The sequence below is a fragment of the Phyllostomus discolor genome, chromosome 13 (genome assembly GCF_004126475.2).
Source record: "Phyllostomus discolor isolate MPI-MPIP mPhyDis1 chromosome 13, mPhyDis1.pri.v3, whole genome shotgun sequence".
NCBI lineage: Eukaryota > Metazoa > Chordata > Mammalia > Chiroptera > Phyllostomidae > Phyllostomus > Phyllostomus discolor.
In genome coordinates this window covers 5789470-5811731 of record NC_040915.2, presented here as the reverse complement: position 1 = coordinate 5811731, position 22262 = coordinate 5789470, and the positions used below count along the sequence as shown (strand labels likewise).

General features: G+C 40.1%; 1 protein-coding gene across 3 annotated transcripts in view; it reads left to right on the top strand.

Annotated features, from left to right (window-relative positions):
* Positions 1-22262, top strand: part of RAPGEF6 (Rap guanine nucleotide exchange factor 6) — a 206080-nt gene that overhangs the window by 170612 nt on the left and 13206 nt on the right. For 2 of the 3 annotated variants that reach the window (XM_028527512.2, XM_036014843.1), the window contains 5 exons: positions 5431-5642; positions 9991-10114; positions 12497-12520; positions 15932-16152; positions 20567-20758. In XM_028527512.2, coding sequence (XP_028383313.1) covers positions 5431-5642; positions 9991-10114; positions 12497-12520; positions 15932-16152; positions 20567-20758 — 773 coding nt within the window. The remainder of the gene's footprint in view (positions 1-5430; positions 5643-9990; positions 10115-12496; positions 12521-15931; positions 16153-20566; positions 20759-22262) is intronic. The other variant, XM_028527513.2, reaches the window with a different exon arrangement.

Below are 22262 nucleotides of genomic sequence, written 5' to 3'. Positions count from 1 at the left end.
TAACCTTTTAGCAGAGATGACACGGGTGAATCAGTCTGTTCCAATGGGAATTAAATTGTTTAAACTCTTTTTCTTAGTCTTGCTCAGCGATTTGCAGCTTTTTTCATCTCATGGCACACAGTACTACGGTTCTGTGGCATACCAAAGAATATAATTTTTGTTGATCTGACAAAAAAAATAGGTATAAGGTTCATTCACACCAGATGGCTGTCGTTGTGTCGGCTGTTCACCGTTTTTTAATTTTACAATATAAGGGAAAAGAGGTCAGTGCTCTTGACTGAATAGTTGGGTATTGAACATATTAAAAAATATTGAGGCACACCAGTTGAAAAATTCTGGTCTAGCTAAATATTTGTCAGTTTTGTTTATCATTTCAAAAAGCCAGTTTTTAGTTTCATTGCTCTTTTTAATGTTTTTCTGGCCTCTATTTTATTTATTTCTGTTCTAATATTTTCCTACTTCACCTAACTTTGCACTAAGTTGCTCCTTTTTACAGTTCTTTGATGCATAAAGTTAGGTAGTTTATTGAGATTTTTTTTTTGGCAATACAAGTATTTATTACTATAAACTTCACTTTTGGGACTCTTTTGCAGCTCCAAAGATTCCGTATATTTGCAGCATTCCATAGATCTTTTTATGTTGCATATTGATTTTCCTTTGTTCAGAGATTTTAAAAATTTTCCTTTTGCTCTTCGACACATTGGTAGTTCATTGGTATGCTGTTGAATTTCTACATATTTCTAGATTTTCCAGCTTTCTTCTTTTGTTCTTTTTTTTTTAAGATTTTATTTATTTATTTTTAGAGAGAGGGAAAGGGAGGGAGAAAGAGAGGAAGAGAAACATCAATGTGTGGTTGCCTCTGACATGGTCCCCAGTGGGAACCTGGTCAGCAACCTAGGCATGTGCCCTGACAGGGAATGAAACTGGCGATGCTTTAGTTCACAGGCCAGCACTCAATCCACTAAGCCACACCAGCCAGGGCCTTTTATTACTTCTTAGTTTCACACCACTGTGGCGAGGAAAGATACTAGAATGATTTCAGTCTTCTTTAATTTGCTAAGATTTGTTTTGTGGCTTATCTACTGATCTATCCTGAAAAGTTCTGTGCATGCCTGAGAAGAATGTTTTTTCTGCTGACACTGGATTGAATGACACATATATTCACTAGGTCCATTTGGTATAAAGCAGGGATGTCCAGCCTTTTGGCGTCTCTAGGCCACCCTGGAAGAAGAGTTGTCTTGGGCCATGCATTGAATACATTGCTACATGTAATCACAAAAAAATCTCTTAATGTTTTAAGTACATTTACGACTTTGTGTTGCACTGCATTCATAGCCATCCTAGGCCGCAGGTTGGACACCCCTGGTAAAGCATGGTTCAAGTCCAGTGTTTCCTTACTGGTTTTCTGTCTGGATGATCTGTCCATTGCTGCAAGTTGAGTATTGAAGTCCCCAACTGTTATTGTATTGTCTTCTATTTCTTCCTTCAAATCTATTGGTATTTACTTAATGTATTTAGGTACTCTAGTGTTGGGTACATGTATATTTATGATTGTTATGTCTTGATGAAGAGTTGACTCTTACCATTATATAATAGCCTTTTGTCTCGTTACCAGTTTCGACTTAAAGTCTCTTCTGTCTGACAAATATGGCTAGCCCAGCTCTCTCTTGGCTACCGCTTGTGTGGCATATATTTTTTCCATCTCTTTACTTAAAGCCTCTCAGTGTCCTTTAAACTGAAGTGAGTCTCTTGTGAGCAGCATATAGTTGGAGTCTTGTTTTTTCATCCAGCCACTCTGCCTTATGATTGGAGAATTCAGTGTATTCACATCAATAATGTGAATACATTATTGTAATTACTGATATGGAAGGACTTACTACTTCCATCTTATTTATTTTCTGACTGTTTTGTAATTTGCTGGTTCCTTCCTTACTCTCATGCTGTGTTTTGTTGTGAATTGGTGGTTTTTGTTGTTGTTGTTATATTTGGGGGCACAAATGAGAAAGTAGGATTCTTTGGTAAAGACAATAATGCTGGTAAAAGTAGAAGGCAGCAAGAAAGGAGACAGCCCAACAGGGAGGAGGCCAGACTCCATAGAAGAAGCGACAGGCATGAGTCTGCAGGAGCTGACCCTGGCTGTTGAGGACAGAGCGCTGTGGACACCGCTCACTTATAGGGTCTTTCTGGATGTCCTTCATTTCTCTAGTATGGTTTTGCCAGATTATTCTTGGTTGGCAATTTTTTTTCCCAGCACTTTGAATATATCATCCCACTCTCTCCTGGTGTAAATGCTAAGAAATCTGCTAATAGCTTAATAGATTAAATCCTTTTTTCTCTTTCTGCCTTAGAATTCAGTCTTTGATTTTTACAGTTCTATTAGAATATGTTTGGTTCAACCTACCAGTTTCCTGAGCTGGGATGTCCAGATCTTTCTCTGGTTTGGGGTGTTATTGGCCATATTTCTCTAATAGGCTTTCTGCCCCCTTTCCCTTTTGTTTCCTTCTGGAACTCTAGTGGTTTGAATAGTGTGATTTCTTTTGGGGGGTGTGGGGAGGGTTCTGGATGATTTCCTTTAGGTCATGCAGGCTGCCTCTGATCTTTCATTTTTTCTCTTATACTGCGTTATTGAGAGTTCCTGTCCTCTGTCTCAGTGATTCTTTCCGAATCTAGTCCAATGTCAAGCGGCTTCTATTACATTTTTATTTCATTGAATTCTTCAAGCCCAGATATTCATTTGACTCCTCTTTGGACTTTGGAAGTATACCACTCAGCTAAGGAAAGCAAGCCTTCACTCATCAGCTTTGCCTTACTCCGTGGGAGAAATCACAGGCCACCTAGTTGAGCTCTCAGCTGTGCCAGGGTAGGATGATGCCAGCAATGTCACATTGTTCCTTTAACCTACCTCGGTGCATCCAAACTCGTTTTGTTTTTGTTTTTCTTTTTGTTTTGTTCAACGGAGTGTTGGAACTTCTCTCTGGACACCTGGACTTCCACAAGGCTCTCTTGTCTGTAGGTGACTTCCCAAGGCAGTGTTTCCAGACCACAGCTGAGAGGGGCCAGAATTAATCACAGTCTCCTGTGGGTCCCACCGCCAGTACTGAAGCTTAGCTACCTGTCACCCAATACACACTGTGAGAAAGGTTCCTCCTAGGTCCCTTGGAACTGTTGTGCTTGCAGTTCCACAAATCCATGGAAGGCACTTCTGTTCGTGGGTAGATGCCACATTTTTTGTTGTCGGGGGGTGGGGGAGGGAAATAAAACAAGGGTGCCTTTTGCTGCCACAATTACTGACATCCCTCTGTCCAGTCATCTCTTGGTCATCAGTTTGTGGGAATTGATTTCCTAAGTATATTCAAAATGCCTTTCTTTTGCCTTTGAACCTTCAGTGATAGTTGGGCTTTAAAGTTCTTTTCTCATATGTTATTTCATGGAAACTTAATAGACTTGGCTCCACAATTAGCATTTTATGGAGCTGTCTGAGTTTCTGCGATTACTTCCTAGGTCTGTTCCTTACCTCTGAAGTCATTTACCTTTACATGAGTGTTGCTACATCTTTTCTGATCCCATGTTAGGTAGTTCTCTGGAACTGTCGGTTGTCTATTCAATCTGTAGATTCAATTCTTCTCTTATTTCTGGAAAGTTTTCCCAAATTGTACTTTAGAGTATTTTTTCAGTTCCCTTATTTTTGTTTCCTTCCTCAGGAGTACCACTTATGCAGATTTTAGATCTCACTTGTCTTCCATGCAGTTATTTTCTCTCATCCTTTTCAACTGTGCATTCCTGTTGGTTGCTGTTATTAATTCCTTCCTCCTTGTCACTTGCACTGGTGTTTAGCATTGTCATTCTTGTTTAATGCAGGTTCCAGTGTGGACTTCATTTCTCTGCTGGTTTTATTTTTTCTTCCATTTTTTCCCTGAACTTTACTATTTTTAAATTAACTTCTCTTCATATTTTTCCTAAGTTTTACATCACTGTATTAAGCTGTTTGTTTACTTCACTAATTCTTTTGAAATCATGGGCTAGGTTGTTGATTAGTCCCAGTTTTCATTTAATTATTGGCAACCATTTTTTCTTTATGTTTTTTAACTATTTGTTACAGATCCCGTGTTATTCCTCCTTTTTAAATGACATTTGCAGGAGGTCTGGGTGGGAGTGGAGCCAGGGGAGCATTGTAGGTTCGCAGGGATTGAGCTCATCCATGAATTGTTTTACCCTCTGCTTCTCTTCAGCAAGTGGGGATTGGCACATTTGAGCAGCATACAACTCCGAATTTCTCCCTTCTGTCCTGTCTCACTGCCAAGCTGCTTCTCACCAGGATGTTCTATTATCGTGTGCACTGTTACACTTTCCCTGAGACTCCCTAGTTGTAAAGAACAGTGTCTAGCCCCTGTCTGAATCTGTCAGCCCACTCACTCGGATGTGCGGTATCAGCTAGGGGATTGCTGTTTTTGCCTTCAGTGGCATTACATGCTTTGGAACCCTGTGCTTTCCCAGCATTCATTGAAATCTGCAGCTGTGGATGATGTTTTGCAGTATTTCACATACTGCTATTTGATTTTGACTATTTTTTGATGTTCATCCTAATGGGTTTTAGGAGTTTCAGAATCTATTAGTTTCAGTGGAGATGAAATTTGCATTTGTTACTCATCCTTTAGTTATTTGGATACTTTCTGAGAAGCAAAGGGAGCAAAGATATCTTAACTCCATACTGAAAATCAGGTGGCTTAACATAAAAGTGGGAAGTTGGGGGGGCGTTATTTATGTGCTGTTCACATGATAGTGTACCTGTGAGATGTTTGGTACAGAAGTAAAGGGAGGGGCAAGAGTTGCAGCCTAATTGGGCATGAATTATTTTTCAAGTTGGAGCTATCTGAGCGTGCCTTAACATTCTGTAGAAGGGGAGACATTGAGCGTAGGGACAGCCTAACCCTGGGGGACAGGGTTAGGACTGAGAGATATGGAAGTATTTGCAGTCAGGGATGTGGGGACAAAACCTCAGAGAAGGAACGCTGCCTCAGCCCCCAGAAACTGCCCTGTTATGTATATACCAGTTGTGCTCAGCAATCTTAAACCACTCACAAAATAGACAATGTCTCTATAAGCTATTTCTAAGTAAAACAAACAAAAACATTGTGATACTTGAAGTTTTTTGAAGTTATGTGTCTATTTTATGGAATTATTTTTAGTCACTTAATGCAAACTATAAAGTAAAGGTTATAGGTATACAGCTTTAGGCAAGTAGTTCCTCTGAAAGAGGATTTCCTTGTTTTAAGATCAAGGAGTCATTTTTGTTCATTCCTTCATGGTTACTCTGTTTATTTCAGCACATTGAAACGGCCCCTTCGTATTTTAGCTTTATTAGGGACACTTGGTGTTTGCACTTTACAGACCTGAGTCCCTCTTTAACGTTGTCATTTTCACCTTTGGCAGTGGCTTGAACCTAGCCTCTGTAGCACGACTCAGAGGCACTTGGGAAAAGTTACCGAGCAAGTATGAGAAACACCTGCAAGATCTCCAAGACCTTTTTGATCCATCCAGAAACATGGCAAAGTACAGAAATATTCTTAGTAGTCAAAGCATGCAGCCTCCAATTATTCCACTCTTCCCTGTTGTCAAGAAAGACATGACATTTCTACATGAAGGTATGTAAAAAGTTATTTGAAATTGGCATGTTAGCTTCAGCTAATTGTAGAGAATTGTGACTTATTTTATTGATATGTCTTTTTGGTCTAATGATATATCACTAAAGTTCTACCAGTTAAATGCAGCAGATTTTAAAAATCCAAAACCCACATTATTGAAAAGAAAAAATTAGATGTTTACCCTCTTCATTTAAACATAAACTTTACTCATGCCAATTTCAGGTGGTTTGATATTTGTTGTTTAGTAATATTTTTCCAATTTTTAAAAAATTACTTGACATGTACAAAACAGTGCCCAAAAGAAGAGAAAAACCTAATACATTTACAGAAATATCCATGTAACCAACATCCAGGTCAAAAGTAAAACATCACCAGCTTCCCAGGGCCCCATACACGCCCCTTCCCAATCACCATCTGCATCTCTTTCTCCAAAGGCAGCTGTTGCTCTGACTTCTCATGCTGCGGTTTGGTTTTCCCTGCCCTTGACCTCTATACAAACAGAACCACAGGGGTAGGGCTTTGTCCTTTCACATTTCGTTTAGTTTATTTTCTGGTTTATTTTGTCAACATTATAGATTTGGGAGATCTTTCCATGTTTTTGAGTGTTGTCCCTACTTTATTTCAAACTATTTAGTAATCCTTTACGTGAATGCAATACAGTGGTTTTATCCGTTTGGTCGATGAGTGTTTAATGGTGCCCACACGCATCTGTTCTGAATATTGGTGCTGTACTGCAGGTGTCCTCGCCCGTGTCTCTCAGTACATGTGTGTTTTCTCATGTGACTTGGGGCAGGATCTGGGTTCTGGGGTTTGTGTGATCAACTTCAGAAGTGTTTGGCATTACCGAGTAAAGCGGAACACTGGCAGTGTTAGAGCCTTGTCCTCACCTCCCCAGCACCTGGTCAAACTCTGTTTTAGTTTTTACTTTCTTCCAATAGGTGTGTGTTTTAATCTGCATTTCCTATATCACTAATGAGGAAGAACACTTTTATGTATGTATTTGTCCTCTTGTCAATTATCAGTTCAAGTTTCTTGGCAATTTTTTTTTTAGGTTGTCACCTATTTAATAAATTTTTAAGAATATTTTTATAAATCCAGTGTATAAAACAACTTGCCTTTTGACTCTCTTAAGGTTTATTTTGATGAACAGCAAGTTTCTTCTAGTTTTAAAAGATCTTTCACCATATATTTTTTTCCACAGTATCCTGCATTTTTTGCACAGTATTTGTCCTACTCCATAAGTTAACTAACTAGACACTATTTTATTATTTTCTAGTGTTATGCTGGGCATTATAGTATTTATAGTTGTTGATATTAGGTTAATATTCATTAGTACTTTTCTCCATGTCAAGCATTGCAAAGAACTTAGACCATTTCAAATTTTATTTTTCCACCTCTAACTTGTATGTATTTGTTGCCATGCCTTTACTTCCACGTGAGACTACTGTTGTTTAGTAAAGCTAGTTTTTATTTAGCTTTACCCATTTGATGCTGATGTTACTGTTTTTATTCTTTTATGTATTGCAAAGCTTCCATAATGATGGCCGGGTTTTTCCTATAGAAAATTGTTCATTACTTCCTTAAGCCCAAGTGAGATGGTGCTGAAATCATATCTTAGTTTTTGTTATCTGAAAATATCTTTACTTCATATTCACTCTTAAGGCACAAGTTTGGTTGGCAGTTGTCTTTCCCCATTTTGAGATGACATTGTGTCGTCATCTGGCTTCCATTATTGATGTTGAGAAGTCAGCTGCCCTATTTGCTGTTTCCTTTGACTGCAGTCTATTCATTTCCCCAGCTGCCTTTCTAATTTATTTCTTCTCTTTGTGTTTTCCTCTGACTTTGCTATAATGCGATCAGGTGTGGCATTTTGTTTTAATTCTGACTTGGTTATAAAGGATCTTGAAATCTGGTTTTGATATTTTTATAAGTTTTGTAAAATCCTGTTATTCTGTCTTCAAGTTTTTCATCGCCCCTCCTCGGAGCTTTTCTTTAGTGATTTTGATTTCACTTCTGTTAGACCTGATTAATTTCCCCTATTAGTGCCCCTATTGTCTCATATACTGTTTTGTGTATTTCTCATCTTTTTGTCTCACCATGCTTTATTCCAGATATTTTCTTCCAACCTATTGTCCAATTTATTAATTCTCTTTCCAACTCTGTCTCATTTACTTTCAAATTTATTGGTGAGTTTCTAATTCTAATTACTCTGTTTTTTCTGTTTTACAGTTTACATTTGCTTATCTTTTTATCTTCTTGTTCTCTGCCAAAGTTCTCAGTGTTGTCTTTTATATCTTTACACATACGTAACATGGTTTATTTTAAAGTCTGTCTCTAATAACTCCATAATCTAGGTCGTTTTTGGGTCCCTTTCTGTTGTCTTATTGTCCTGTGCATTTTAATTATGTTATCTTTTCTCCTGATGGCCCTGGTTATTTTTAACAAAGTGAATGTTGTGTATTAAAAAATTACAGAAATAATCTGAGGTTTCAGATGATGCTCCATTCCTCCAGAGAATTAAAGCTTGCTTCTGCCAGTCAGCTAGGGCACTGTTTTCCAAAATTACATTATTCCATTTTCACATTTTGAGGTAATTCAACATTGACCTTGTATCCCAGTCCACCCTCAGTGCATTCTTAGTCCCAGGATATAGCATTTTAGGATCCCAACCCAAAGCATTGGAGGCTTACCTGGACTTGAGCTCTTTCCTTTAACCTCAGAAGTTGGGGGCACTACCCAGTTTTCCAGCTCAGCGTCTGTCTTTTCTGAAGTCCACATATGTGTCCGGAGTCTGGCCCTGGGAAACGCTGCGCCTGCCCCAGACCTGCCTTCTCCTTCCACAGCTTCACTGCCTTGGTACCCTAGCGACGACTTAATCTTCGTCCAAATTTTCTGCTGTTTCTCAGTAATGTAGTTCAGACTGCCCAGTCTTACTGCCACCCTCTTTCATTGTCACTCCTTTTTCATAAGAAGATACTCTGATGCTCTGACATGCTCCCACAAAACCTGCTTATGTGACTTGGAAGTATTTTTGGTGGTTATCTCATTTTCAGCTCGTGTTGTGACCCCGAACAATTCATACGACAATGTGTAGGAGTTGTTCACTGTGAGAGAGGGCCACCATGTGTCCCAGACCTGTGTGGTTCTCCAGCTTGTCTGCAGGGCCTCGGAGTTCCACAGAGGCTCCTCGAGGGCTGCTGCGGGTGATGAGCTGGTTACAGACAGGTGCGGGGAGCAGAGCATGGCTGTAGGCAGTTGGAGTGCCTTTGCTGCCTTAGGGTCGGAACTGGGTGAGCGGCAGCTGGACTTAGTCTGGTTTCCTACTCACTCTCTTCAAAGTCAAGTAGACCACTTTGAAAGTTATGTGAATTTTTCTCAGAGAAGTACTTAGCAGAACAGAAACAAAAATTATGAAATTTAAGAACTAGCAAATTTGTGTTAAACGATTAAAATCATGATTGTAAATTTAAGCTCTGGAAAAGGGAAAGTGAGTGGCAGATTAGAAAATGTTTATCCTAGCCCTGGCTGGCATAGCTCAGTGGATTGAGCGCGGGCTGCGAACCAAAGTGTCGCAGGTTTGATTCTCAGTCAGGGCACATGCCTGGGTTGCAGGCCACAGCCCCCATCAACCACACATTGATGTTTCTCTCTCTCTTTCTTTCTCCTTCCTTCCCTCTCTAAAAATAAATAAATAAAATCTTTAAAAAAAAGAAAGTGTTTATCCTTATGAGCCAGCACCTCTTAATTTTAACCAATTATTGTCATTTGGGAAAACAGACATACTATTATTTTATTTCCCACCTAACCCCTCCCTTTTTTCTTCAAGAAAAGTCAGAAATTGTTTCATGGGATAGCTTCAATTTCTTAAATGTTGACAACTTATTTAAGAATTTTTCAGTATTCCAAAGCAAAGAAAACTTACTCTTTGGTTTAATTAAGCCCAAAGCTTACTCTCCATGACCTCTGGTAAAACCCAAGTCTTCGCTGCCCAGAGGAGCAGGTACGCGTTCCTACCTGAGAGTGGGCTGAGTGTCGGAACAGTTGGATTCGAGGAGCTGCACATTTTAGAAGTGTGCCTGTAACATAATGAAGTTCATTTTAGAAGTCATGCTGTTTATCACTTTCTGATACTCATTTAGTATTACCCCCTTAGGAATAGAAGTCCTCCCAGTAGCTCATCCCCTGGGGGCAGGGTTGAACCATCTGTGGTTTATCAGTTCTTAAAGCAAGAGTGGCAGTTTGAGAAAGTTATTAATATATACCTCCCAAGAATAATAAATTGACTTCTGTTACCTTTTTATAGATACTTTAATTTAGAAAATTATAAACTTTCCCTTTTATTCCATAGGAAATGACTCCAAGGTAGACGGTTTAGTAAATTTTGAGAAGCTAAGAATGATTGCCAAGGAAATCCGTCAAGTCGTTCGGATGACTTCTGCTAACATGGACCCAGCTATGATGTTCCGACAGAGGTACGGTGCTGAAGTGTGCAAAGGTGTTACAGGGCGGCACCGGGGGTGGTCCAGTTACAGTAGTAATAGTTGTCATTTTGGACCATTTTCCATTTGTTATGTGCTATGCAAAGTGTTTGCATAATCTGAAGAAGTAATTTATCACAGTAATTCTTAAAGGTAGGTGATATTGACCTTTGTTTTCCATGTGAAGAAACTGAAGTTCAGAACAGTTGGGTTAAGGTGCCTAGGATTACATAGTTTGCTGAGATTTGAACCCTAGTTCTGCATTACTTTTTTGAGTAAATGGACAGTTCAGTATTGTTAGTGTTATTTAGAATACTAGCTAACTTGAGTATAAGTTGCCTATCATTACTGAAGTTACCACAGAAGACAAATACTTTCATTTGGTTTCTAACCTAATTTGTAAAGTATTAATGTGGATATGTCCTTTTTTTTTTTTACTGAATACTTTTAGTCATATTTCCATATAGGTCATACTTCATTCTTTTTCTCAAGTCATGACACTGCTGTTTATTTGTATGCAGGTTCCTTAAACATAATTTAGAAAGTACAAATTTAAACATGTTCCTTTAATAAAAATGGAAAATATTATTTGTAGTTCACATTAACCTGATCTTCTAAAAATGCTTTTTAAATTTCATTTTTAATGTAGTAACAAAAGCTTCCTCAAATTTCTATGAAATTTAAACATAAAATACATTGTCAAGGCTGTTCCCAGTAATTTCTTAATTCTCAGAGTAAATATTAGACTTTTAATTTTTTATCTGATTTTCCTCTGGGCCTTTGTATATAGTTTCAGTTTATACAGAGCTTTTAAAAATGAAATATTTACAGAGGCACACACAATTCCTCTGTCTTAAAAAACACAGTTTACTAAAGAAACAAAAATACTCTGTTTAAAAAAAATCTGAGATGGAGTTTTTGTAATGAAACAATTAGTGTGTGTCTGGATTGGTTTTTGGTTTGGTTTTATTTATATTACTGTTCAGGGGTCTTTGTTTTTTAAGTAGTTGTTTTCATGGTTGCTCTGGTTTAGAAACCCCCATGTGTATAGGTAGGAAAGGCATCAGATCTCTCCCCCACGCATCTCACTTCTGCCCTGGAGAATCACTGCCTGTGATGAGAGGTGGCGCCGCCCCACAGTGCGGATGTGGAAGTCCCCCACAGCCAGGGACCAAAGCGCCCCTCGAGGAGGTCTGTTTGTTTCTTTGTTTTTTAAGTTTGTTGTTGGTGTTGTTCCATGTCCCTGTGCAGTGGCCCCACCGCTGCCTGTCGTCTTGCACGGACCTTCATTTACTCGTATGTGTTAGTTAGCACTCTGGTTCCTGAGAACGGGACAGGTTTGTGCATCTGCCAGTCCCGTCAGTAATACTACACTGAGTACCAGCTCTACTTTAGCAATGAACAAAGGGTGAAAAAAACTGAAGAAGAAATTAATTAAACTTGGCTGTTTTCTTGGGAATGGCCCTGGCTAAATAGAACACAATAAAAAAGGAAATAAAACATTTATAATTAGGTTGGACTGAACTTTTCCTGAATTAGTTTCTCTTGTCATCCTGTACCAAAATGTACTGAGTTTCTTAAGCAAATAATTGCCCATTTTGATGGTGCATATTATGTAGTATGGACAGGGTAACCCCTTTTATTTTACTAGTAATCAGTTTACTGGCTGGAAAACAGAATCTTGAGCTGCCTACACTGGAGCTCCCTGCGTACAAGCCTGGGGTGCACTGAGGCTAGTGGGTGATTGAAGGCGGTGCAAAAATCCGAATAAATAAGAATAAAAGTATAAAAAACAATGTTTTATTTAATCCAAATGTACAGTAAGGATATACAGTATTATAAAATTGTAATGTATTTTTACTTTTTAAGTTGAATTTTCTGGTTAAAATTTCTTATAAAATATACTGCTCAGAGAAGTTTCTGCCCCTAAAAGTGAAATCATGAGTCTCTATGTTTTTGTAATTTCATCCTGTCACTTAAATAAGTGCCTCAGAAATCCTTTTGGAAAAATGTTTGAAAGTTCTATTCCTTAATTTAAAGTTCCCTTCCCTAAAAATCTTGAATTCACAGTTTTTGGTAAATAAATGTTTTCCCTTAAGCTTCTTATTAACATAAGCCTCGAATTAGGTATTAAAAATATAATCTTCCAAAAGAATGTTTTTTAGACATTTTAGAGGTTTTGGCCTTCAGTACCTATAATTCATTTTATTCCTCTGGGTTCCATTTAAGTCATTTTACTGTTAAACAATCATTTTTTCCTAGTAAATTTTTCTGTTCTATTCTGTCTCCAGAGTTTTTCTGGCTCTCAACTGTTGTCTTTTTTCTGTGCTTTCCTGTTCAAACACATGCTTCAATGTTTGTGGCTCTTGCTTACAGGAAGAAGAGGTGGCGGAGTCTGGGGTAAGTGTAGAGACGAATGCAGCCGGAACGGAGGTTGTGCAACCCTAACACATCCTGCATCCTTCTCATTAATGCACGCACACAGCACAGCATGCGTTCTATTAACCCTGTCAGCCCCCGCTCCTGGCAAGCACCTTTTGCTAACAAGGTGAACGTAGTGATAGAACTAGCTTTTTTTTCTTTACCTTTTTATTATTAATGTCCCAAAAGTCCCTTTTAGGTTTAATTTAGCAAGGTCAGTTAAATGATGATGGCGATGATGATAGGCAGTATTTGTTGTGTGCTTGCTATGTGCCACACACTGTCACAAGCACTTTGCACGAACTGTCTAATTCTCCGGACTCCCCTGTGAACTGAACACTGTCAGTCCCACGGTGCAGCTGGGGAAGATGGAGTCATCCCGGTTCCTGCAGCTCACCATTGGTGGGTCCAGACCCAGGTAGTCTGACCCCAGAGCCCACACCATTTTCTTTTATACAGTTAAACACATAAATATTAAAGTAGGTAAGAGACTTATTAAAAGTACTTTTTTACATCAATTTTCAAAAAGAGGCAGCCCTTATCTGAACCACTGAGTTAGTAAATAATTGAAATAAAGGATGATTTTAATTCCTCAGATCTTCTAATATCACAAGACTTATAGCACTGATTGAATTTTATATTAAATTTCTCAGTTTTAATTAAAAACTCTCTTAGCTCTCTTAAAACTATAGTAAAATCAGAGACTGCCATCTTTTGTTCTGGTAGGTTCAGATTTCTACTTCTACATAGCTAGCTATCTATTTAGAATCAGAATTTTTAGGACCTTATAAATCATCTATATGGTCTTCTCATTTTTTAATGAAGAAAGATGGTTTTTGTAGATGAAGGGATTGCCCGAGGAGAATTGTGTTACTTTTAAGACTACAGTAAATCGTGAAGTTAGGTGCTTTTATTACATATAAGAAGGATTTTTTGTGAGCCACTTACTTTAACGTGAGTCTGTCTTTTTTGTGGTCTTGTTTGCAGTTGATGTTTGGTAAACTTGAATTTCCTTCTGCCTTTCCCTCCCTTCTCTGTGTGTTTCCCATGTGTTTTCCTCTGTATCACACATGTACGTTTTGGTCTTTGCTGGTTCTTCTTACTGAAAATGGAAATTGAATCCCGGCATTACTGTTAGGAAGAAGAGTACTTGGTCAGTACATCTTAGTGGGCATTTGAGGTGTTTGAATGACTTAGGTGTCACATTCCCCGATTATCCAGCTTAGGTTTGCATGTATGTTAGCAGACACCAGGCATTTTCATTTTTGTGTCAGAGTGTTTGCTGTTTTGGAAGTAGAAGACATTTTATTGTCAATTATCACGGTGTTCTCATTTATTAGAAATTTTGCATGTATCTTTGATTTGTGGTCTCTGTCTCTTTTTCTCCCTGAATATCAACTAAGATAAAATTAGTAAATTTTTGTATTAAAATTTACTTCTAAATTTTAGGGCTTGATTTTACTGCATTTCTTTGCATCTAAGGCATCAGTTGGACATACAATTATTTTAGGTACCACTGAACTTATACCTAATGGAAAGAGCTCTTATATAAATTTAAATATATATTTTTATCACATAACACCCTTTTACATTCATAAAAGGAAAATATAAGCAATTAAGTTGGTCAGGGCTTTCTAAAACTTCATACTCAGAATGTGCATCTTCTAAATCACTTTTAGAGTTTCCAGCACCTCAGTTCCTTCCCCAGGCAGCGTCGCTGAGGGTGCCGCCAGGTGTGTTGGCAGCGCAGCCTTTTGTAAAACAAGCTGTAGAAGAGTCCAGAGCTGCTGGTGCTGTGCTCTTCAGCCGGCTCTGCGGGTCTGTGTGGCCAGCCTCCTTTTCATGCCTGCTGCTTTGGGAATGTTGTCGAGTTTGTCAGATTCACTACCTCCTTAAAATCATTTGGTTCCTGGGTTAAAGAGTAATTCATGCCCCGGCTGGTGTGGCTCAGTGGATTGAGCCGCAACCTGTGGATTAAAAAGTCACCAGTTCGATTCCCAGTCAGGGCACATGCCTGGATGCAGGCCAGGTCCCCAGGTGGGGTATGCAAGAGGCAACCAATCGATGTTTTTCTCCCTTTCTCCCTCCTTTCCCCTCTCTGTAAAAATAAATAAATGTTTTTTAAAAGAGTAATTCGCTAGTGTCACTGGATTTCCTTCCAAACTGCTCTGCAAGTGTTGAAGTTCTCTGCACATGCAATCACTGACAACCGTGGCACAGTCCTGCCGGACCAACAGTGATCAAAAATTGCCATCAAGTGTAAGATAAACCCGATTTCAAAGATCTTAAAATTGTGAAAGAAAAAAACTACCATAACACAAATTTTGTTTCACTCAGTTTACAATGAAAACATTAGGATCTTACTATCTGTTTTAAACTGGGTATAAGAGCATTAAAGAATAAATTATTGTGTGTATGTAGTCTATGTATTCAGAATATTTTTGTGTAAATATTAGGCTAATTTAGAAAATCCTTAGCTACTATTTTAGATAATAAAATAATGAAAACCTTTATTATTTTGGAACGGCAACTGCCTTTAAAATCAAGTCCATCGTAGAACGTTGTGTTGGTTTGCCTTGCTAGAAAGGACAAACAGCCTTGTATTTCTCCTTTTCAAAGTCTGGTTCTAGATGGAGTCCTTGTACAAGGGCGCTGGCGAAAAAGAGTAGAATTGGGGAACACTAATGCTAGTTGAATTGTGGTCATTGCTGCCCACCTTCCAACTCCATCACATCAGAGACACTACAGAAGGAAGGTCCCAAATCCCAGGCCCCCCCAGTCCAGGCACCCACGTACTGCCTAACCATTCCACGTGTGAGGGGCAGCCTTGGGTAGCTTTTGATTGCATTTCTATCTCTGACTACATGGAATTGAGTATAAACCCTGTTATTTTTCTTATTGGTGGTCTCTTTGAATTTTGGCCAACTCTGGTCAGCATGCTAAGAGCGGGCCTTCTGTAGACTGGTAGGTGATGGCGGTAGCATGTCCAAAGCAGCATGGGCAGGCACAACTGCCCTGGAAACCCCAGTGCTGAAGGACCCTGGTGGCCGCGGATGGATCCGTCCTGACTCAGGCTCTCACCGTATATCCAGAGTGTGGGGGCTGTGTTTTCTTGTCACTGTTGTGCCATGGGGTACACAGGCATAAACACAGGTCTGATGAAATTCACTGCTCAGGAAGGATTATTGTTTTGAATTCTGAACTTTGCCAACTGTTAAAACTTAGAACATCGCCATATACGCCATATTACTTTGCATTAATGCTCTTCATCTTTTAACTCATTTACATCAGCATGCAATAGCATTAACAGAAACAAAATTCTCTTAATCTTCAGTCTGCCATGCTTATTTCTCGTTACAGCCCCTTACTGTGATCTCCATCTCCTCACAGGTCACTGAGTCAAGGCAGCACAAACTCGAACATGCTGGATGTTCAGGGAGGTGCTCACAAGAAAAGAGCACGCCGTAGTTCTCTGCTTAACGCCAAGAAGCTCTACGAGGATGCCCAGATGGCGAGGAAAGTGAAGCAGTATCTTTCCGGTCTAGACGTGGAGACAGACGAGGAGAAGTTCCAGATGATGTCACTGCAGTTGGAGCCTGCATACGGTACCTGTGAGTACAGGTTTTCTCTTTGGCACTAGATAGCACATAACATAGAAATTTATTTCTCTAGAGTTCTGTTGGAGTCCCAAGAAAATTAACTTTCAATTACAAAAGATTCCTGATGTGTAACCCAAGCATCACATTGCCCTTTAGCCAGAGAATCCCATCCCTCCCCAGCAGTTACCTTATGTAAGAAACAGAGGGGTAAGTAGTTCATCTTTAAGAAGCATTATAAAATTTTCTTGTAAAAACTGGGACTTTACATACCAAAGGCCTTCTGTTTAAAACATTTTTACCTTCATCCCTAAATTAAGATTAAAAAGAAGGGAAATGTTAACCTTTTAAAAAATTTCATGGGTAGTATTTACCAACTAGAAACTACGAGAAGTTCAGTTAAAGCACTCTTAGACAAGAGGTGTCCAAAAGTAAGAGAAAACAAAACTTAGAGACATTCTGATGTTGTTATTATATAAAAAAATGGTTGGCAAGAGAGAGCCTATTCTCAACATTGGGTGGGGTTTGGGGATTTGTTTTCTTTTTTTTCTGAGTACCAAACAGAATGCACGTGTGTCTGGGTCAAGGAAATCATAGTTGTAAGAACAGAGATGGGAGATGATACAATCTACTGTTTGTTGTGACAACAAAGTAAGGATGGTCTTAAATTACAAGTAAAGGGTGTGTGAGTGCATGTGCCCCAGTAGGAAGCTTAGAGCTTGTTAAATGTTGACAAAACACTGGAGGGGGAGGTTCAGGCTTTCTAGTTCTGTTTCAGATTGATGGGGGACGTGGTGCCGATCGTTGGCTGGCCCTGAGCTTGGTGAACTGCGTGGTGTTTGCATAGCAGTAGAAAAAGTCTGTCCATAGTAGAAAAGAGAAAGCGGAAATGTAACCCAATATCGATTTAAAAATGTCAGGTCTGACAATGACTTAAAAATACAGGGCAATGATTCATTCAGTTAAAGTTGTAAAAATAGTATCTCGAACACACCTACTGATAGGAAAAGGAAAGGAGTATGTTGGAAAAAGCACCTGTGAAGGATGGAGACAGAGTGTGAGTCTCATTTGTTACCATTTTAGCAAGGTTCTCTTCATCAAACAAGAGTTTGGAGTATGTTTTATGTCTGTGATTCTTTCTACATCAAATCTATTAAATTAGGAGAAAGAAATAGTAAAAAACTAACAGTTAATGAGAGCTTTCTACATGCTAGCAACCATGCTAAGTACTTTATAAATGGCGCCGTTTACTCCTCACAGTACCCATGAGGTGTCTGGTATTGGGACTGTGTCCAATGTGATAACGCAGTGGAAAACGGTTACACAGATAGTGCAATGCTAGAGAATACTTAATGACCTACTTCCTTTTTAGTCTGAGGAAGGACATATGGCTGTTAAAAATAATAAATATGCATAGACTTGGAAGGTACATGGGAAAATTTCTTACCACACCTGGGCTGTTAAGAATAGTGTCAGCCATGAGAAAATAGTACATGTTTTGTGGGTTTTTTTTGTTTTTTTTTTTGTTTTTTTAGTACATGTTGAAAATAAAGACTGAAAAAGTGTATAGAATCTTTAAAATTAATTTGTTTTATTTTATTTATTTTTATACAGAGAGGGAGAAAGGGAAGCAGAGAAACGTCAATGTGTGGTTGTGTCTTGCACACCCCCTATTGGGGACCTGGCCCACAACCCAGGCATGTGCCTTGCCTGGGAATTGAACTGACAACCCTGTGGTTCGCAAGCTGGCTTTCAATCCACTGAGCCACACCAGCCAGGGCCAGAATTTATTTGTGTTTTAATGTTTGAAGCCATATACAACTTTCATTTATTAAAGTACTCTGATCCTGCTTTGATCATCAAAATTCTTTTTTCCCAAGGAACTTTATATAGACTTTATCATCATATGATTATGGAGCCCAATTTGTTATTCCTGCCTGCATATGATAAAAGAATATTTATTTTGTTTTTTTGTTTTCACTATCAACTGTTCTTTGTTCCCTAAATCTGATCCAGATATTCAGGAGCATAGACATCTCTTTTATGCTTTGCTCATTGTTAAAACGTTAAGGCCTGGAAAGACTCCATGTACCTCTGTCTGCATGCTTCCTGTGCGCTGCCCCCCCCCCCCCGCCCCCCCGCACACATGCAGACCTGTGTCTTCTCACAGCCGCCTAGACTTACTCTGTCTCTTCTCATAATACTAAGTGATGTCCTTCGCTACATACCTGATAGTGATTTAAAATGAGATAACCTGTAGACTTTCTTAAACGAAGTTTTGTGAAAATTTATCCAAAGCATATTTCTTTAAATTGGTTTGAGGGTCTTTATTTGATTATTGCAAAATTAATTTTTAAATGTTTAAATAATGACCATCACAAACTCAGACAGTAGTTCGTTGTTGAGCATCGTGGAATTTGGTTTTTCCTAGTAAGTCAGTATACATGGGCTTTGCCATTCATCTGTAAACTCTTTTATATTTAAAATAGTCTTGTGACATTTTTCCTTGTACTCTAACAATTAATAAAATGTCAGTAGAGAATTGGTTAGTATTGAGAGGAGGGGAAAATGTGTTTTATGGCTCCAACCAAAAGATGGCAACTTCTTGGATTCGGTTGGTCGATGAGACGCTGCACATTATCCCCCCCGGAGTCCCTGTGTTTTGATTTTCTGAGATATTCCCCAATTCTCACCACTCAGAATATCCCCTGGGCTCTCAAAGTAAAAGAGTAGCAGCTAACAGTTGTAGTTGGGCTGGGACAGAGTAGAGTTGCTAATTTTGCTTTTATCTCGGTGTTGAAAACAAACACCTCCCAGCAGGCTGAGGCTGGGCCTGCTTGGAAGCCACGCAAAGACGGAAGAACTTGAAGTGCTGCCTGAAGGGAGAGCTCGTTCCTGTGGACCACAGTGCTGGCTCGACACAACAGATGCAGCCGAATTTGAGAGAAAACCTCAGTTTTTAATTCTGCATTCACTTTCATGTAGTCATCTGTGTCTCTGGGATGCCTCTGAATATCTGGTGCCGTAATTCATTCAACAAGTACTAAGTGTCAGTCTTCTCTCATCGCTGGACACCCAGGGTGGCAGCCATGAGCAAGATACGCTGTCCTTGCCCTCCTGTCAGTGACAGCCTGGCGTGGGAAGGGCAGAAGTATGTGTGCAGTTGCACGTTCACACACACAGTTTAGCCTTGTGTTACTATTTATTAACTATGACTATTTTCCACACACACTGCTGTGAACCTACTTTGCCTGCCCCTGCAGCTTTCAGTACTAGGGAAGGGAACCCTGGGCAGTGCTGGATTGTGCAGGCCTCCTAGACCTTCTGTGGGGGATTTGAATCCTGACCCAGAGAGTAGTGGCAAGTTATCTGAAGGTTCATGCTGGGCATTTGAAGAAGGAAAGTGCTGTGATGGGATTTTCACATTGGAAAAGTCAGCCACTGTTGTATGGAGAAGCTTGAAGGCACCAACACTGATACAGTGAGGGGAGTATCTCAGTGATATGGATGAGAGGATGTCAGCTCTTCCGGTCCCAGGTGCTTTAGGAGCTGCAGGCTTTGGTGCAGGCATGGCCAAGGCCAAGAACCACATCACCCACAACCAGTCCAAAAAAGGGCACAAATAGCATCAAGAAACCCTAACAACAGAGATAAGGATGTCTTAAAGGGGAGGAACCCAAGCACCCTAAGGAACATGCTCTTTGCCAAGAAGTACAACAAAAAGGGCCTAAGGAAGATGGAGGCCAACTATGCCGAGGCCATGAGTGCCAGTGCCAAGGCTATCAGGCCCTCATAAAGCCCAAGGAGGTCAAGGCCAAGATCCCAAAGGGCTGCAGCCACAAGCGGGACTTGCCTGCATCGCTCACCCCAAGCTTAGGGAACATGCTTGTGCCTGTATTGTCAAGGGTGTCAGGCTCTTCTGGTCCAAGTCCAGGGCCAAGGCTCAAACCATGGCTCAGGCTGTGGCTGCAGCTACAACTGAGGCTCCAAAAGGTGCCCAGGCCCCCAGGGAAACTCCAGTGTCGAGGTCTCTGCTGGTGTGAAGTCGGAAGAACTGGTGTGACCCTGGGCTGCTGTCTGCGTGGGGCTGGTGTCGTCCTGTGCTCTTGCACAGATAAACCTGTGGCAGGGTCTGTCACACACACTCTGTATATGTAAATAATATAGATAAAAAGATGTTAACCAGCCTTCAGCTAAGGAGTGGAGCTAATGAAATTAATGGATTTTAAAAAGTATTTAGGAAGTAAAATTGACAATTCCACAAAAAATTTAGAGATAAAACTTTATAATACTTATATGAAGTTATTTTTTTAAAAATTAATCTATTTTTGTGTTAAAGAAGTGGTTGTAACATAGCCATTTATTATCAGTGGTAATAACCTTGCCCTAAAGAGTGCAGAATTACATGTTTCTTACTCTCTTCTGTTAGTGACCAAGAATTTGACTGAGAAGAGATTGGCCAGATCAGCAGAAATGTCCCCAGCGCCTCTGCGGTCAGCTGGCCAAATGGCTAAAGCCCATCTGCATCAGCCCCACAGAGTAAGCCAGGTGCTTCAAGTGCCAGCTGTTAATTTGCACCCCACCAGGAAGAAGGGACAGTCAAAAGACCCTGCCACACTGAGTGAGTACTCACAATTAATGTCGCATGCATTCAGTTGAAATTTCCAGGGAAGTTGGAATGAAAGATAATCACCAATGTAAGCACTCAGGAAATGGTTTTGTATAGTGTAATCATCACTAGTGAATAAAAAATGTTGCATTTTGCCTATCAGTATTTGATAGCAGCATACACACTCTAAATGCTGACACTGGAACTCCTATAACTATAGTCACATCAACCCAACACCTGACAGCAATGCACTGGGCCACTAAGGGCTCACTGTAGGCAGAGGTGCATTGAATCCATGCAGATGCAGCCTGTGAGGATGAAGCTGCTCATTCTGAAAGCGACTGCATGTCAGCTTTTCATCAGTGACCACTTCCGAAGACCTAGCTGGGAGACGGCAAGAGCTTGTGAAGCACACAAAGCATAGAGTGCACTGCCCCTCTGTTAGTAATTATCAGAAGTACTTTTATTTGTTGTTTTTATGGTATCACTATTTTTGCTTTCAGAGGGGAAGCCGGATTAGATTTGGTTCCTAGCATTGTTACCTAGTCTAACATTATATAGGACATTTTCAGTAGGATTTTGTGAAGTGTGAATGTTACTTGATTTCGTTTTGAGGTCCAAAGTTAAATAGAAATGCCTCACCTCTGCCACATGTGCAGTCTGGTGATACAGACGCACAGACAACTTCACTAGAGTAAGTTTGCTGTTACGCTGGGGATGTGTGCAGAACGGGCAAAAGAACAGAAGAGGCAGCGCTCTGAGGGTGGGCAGAGGTGAGGTAGGGCTTCTGAGAAGGTTTTTGGAGGTAGCACCCAAGCAGAGCCTTAAAGGTTGATGAGGAAGGTCATCAGGCAAAGATTCCAGAGCAGTTGCTTCAGGCCGAGGGAAAGCTTGGCATCTCCAAGGAGCAGCAGGCAGTTTGCTGCCTCTGAGGGCACAGCTGCAGGAAGAGTGTCCAGACAATAATCATTAAAGCTAACAGCGCTTGTGGAGCGTCAGGCATGAGTGCTTTGCTCACTCTGTATGTTACATTCATTTCATCATCTTGAGAGGTAGAAACTGCTCGCCGGCCGACTGGCTCAAAGTCCTTGTGTTTAACCACTGGACAAAGGGCCCCCCAGGCTGGAGTGAGGTCACAGTGTGTGGAAGGTACAAAATGGCATGCTGTAGGAGCGTTGTCAGCCACCAGCTGGCAGAGCAATTTGCACAGGGGCAGTTTGGTCCGGTTCACGTCCAGGAACCACCAGAGGGAGGCTGAGCCAGAGCCCCAGATGGAAAGCTGCTGCCACAATTAACTGGAGGTGCTTAGAGCCTGAACAAGTTTGGTGGCTGTGAAAATGAAGAGAAAATTGGAAGTAAAATGGGTAAAACTGATAAAGTTGCTCATATGAGTAAGAAATGGGACGAGCCTAGGTCTGGTTTCTTCCTTGGGTGTCATCACCCGAGATGCAGTGTTACTCGTACCCGGTAGCCCTCTTCTGTCCTGTGATAATACGGCTGTTATCTAGATGACAAA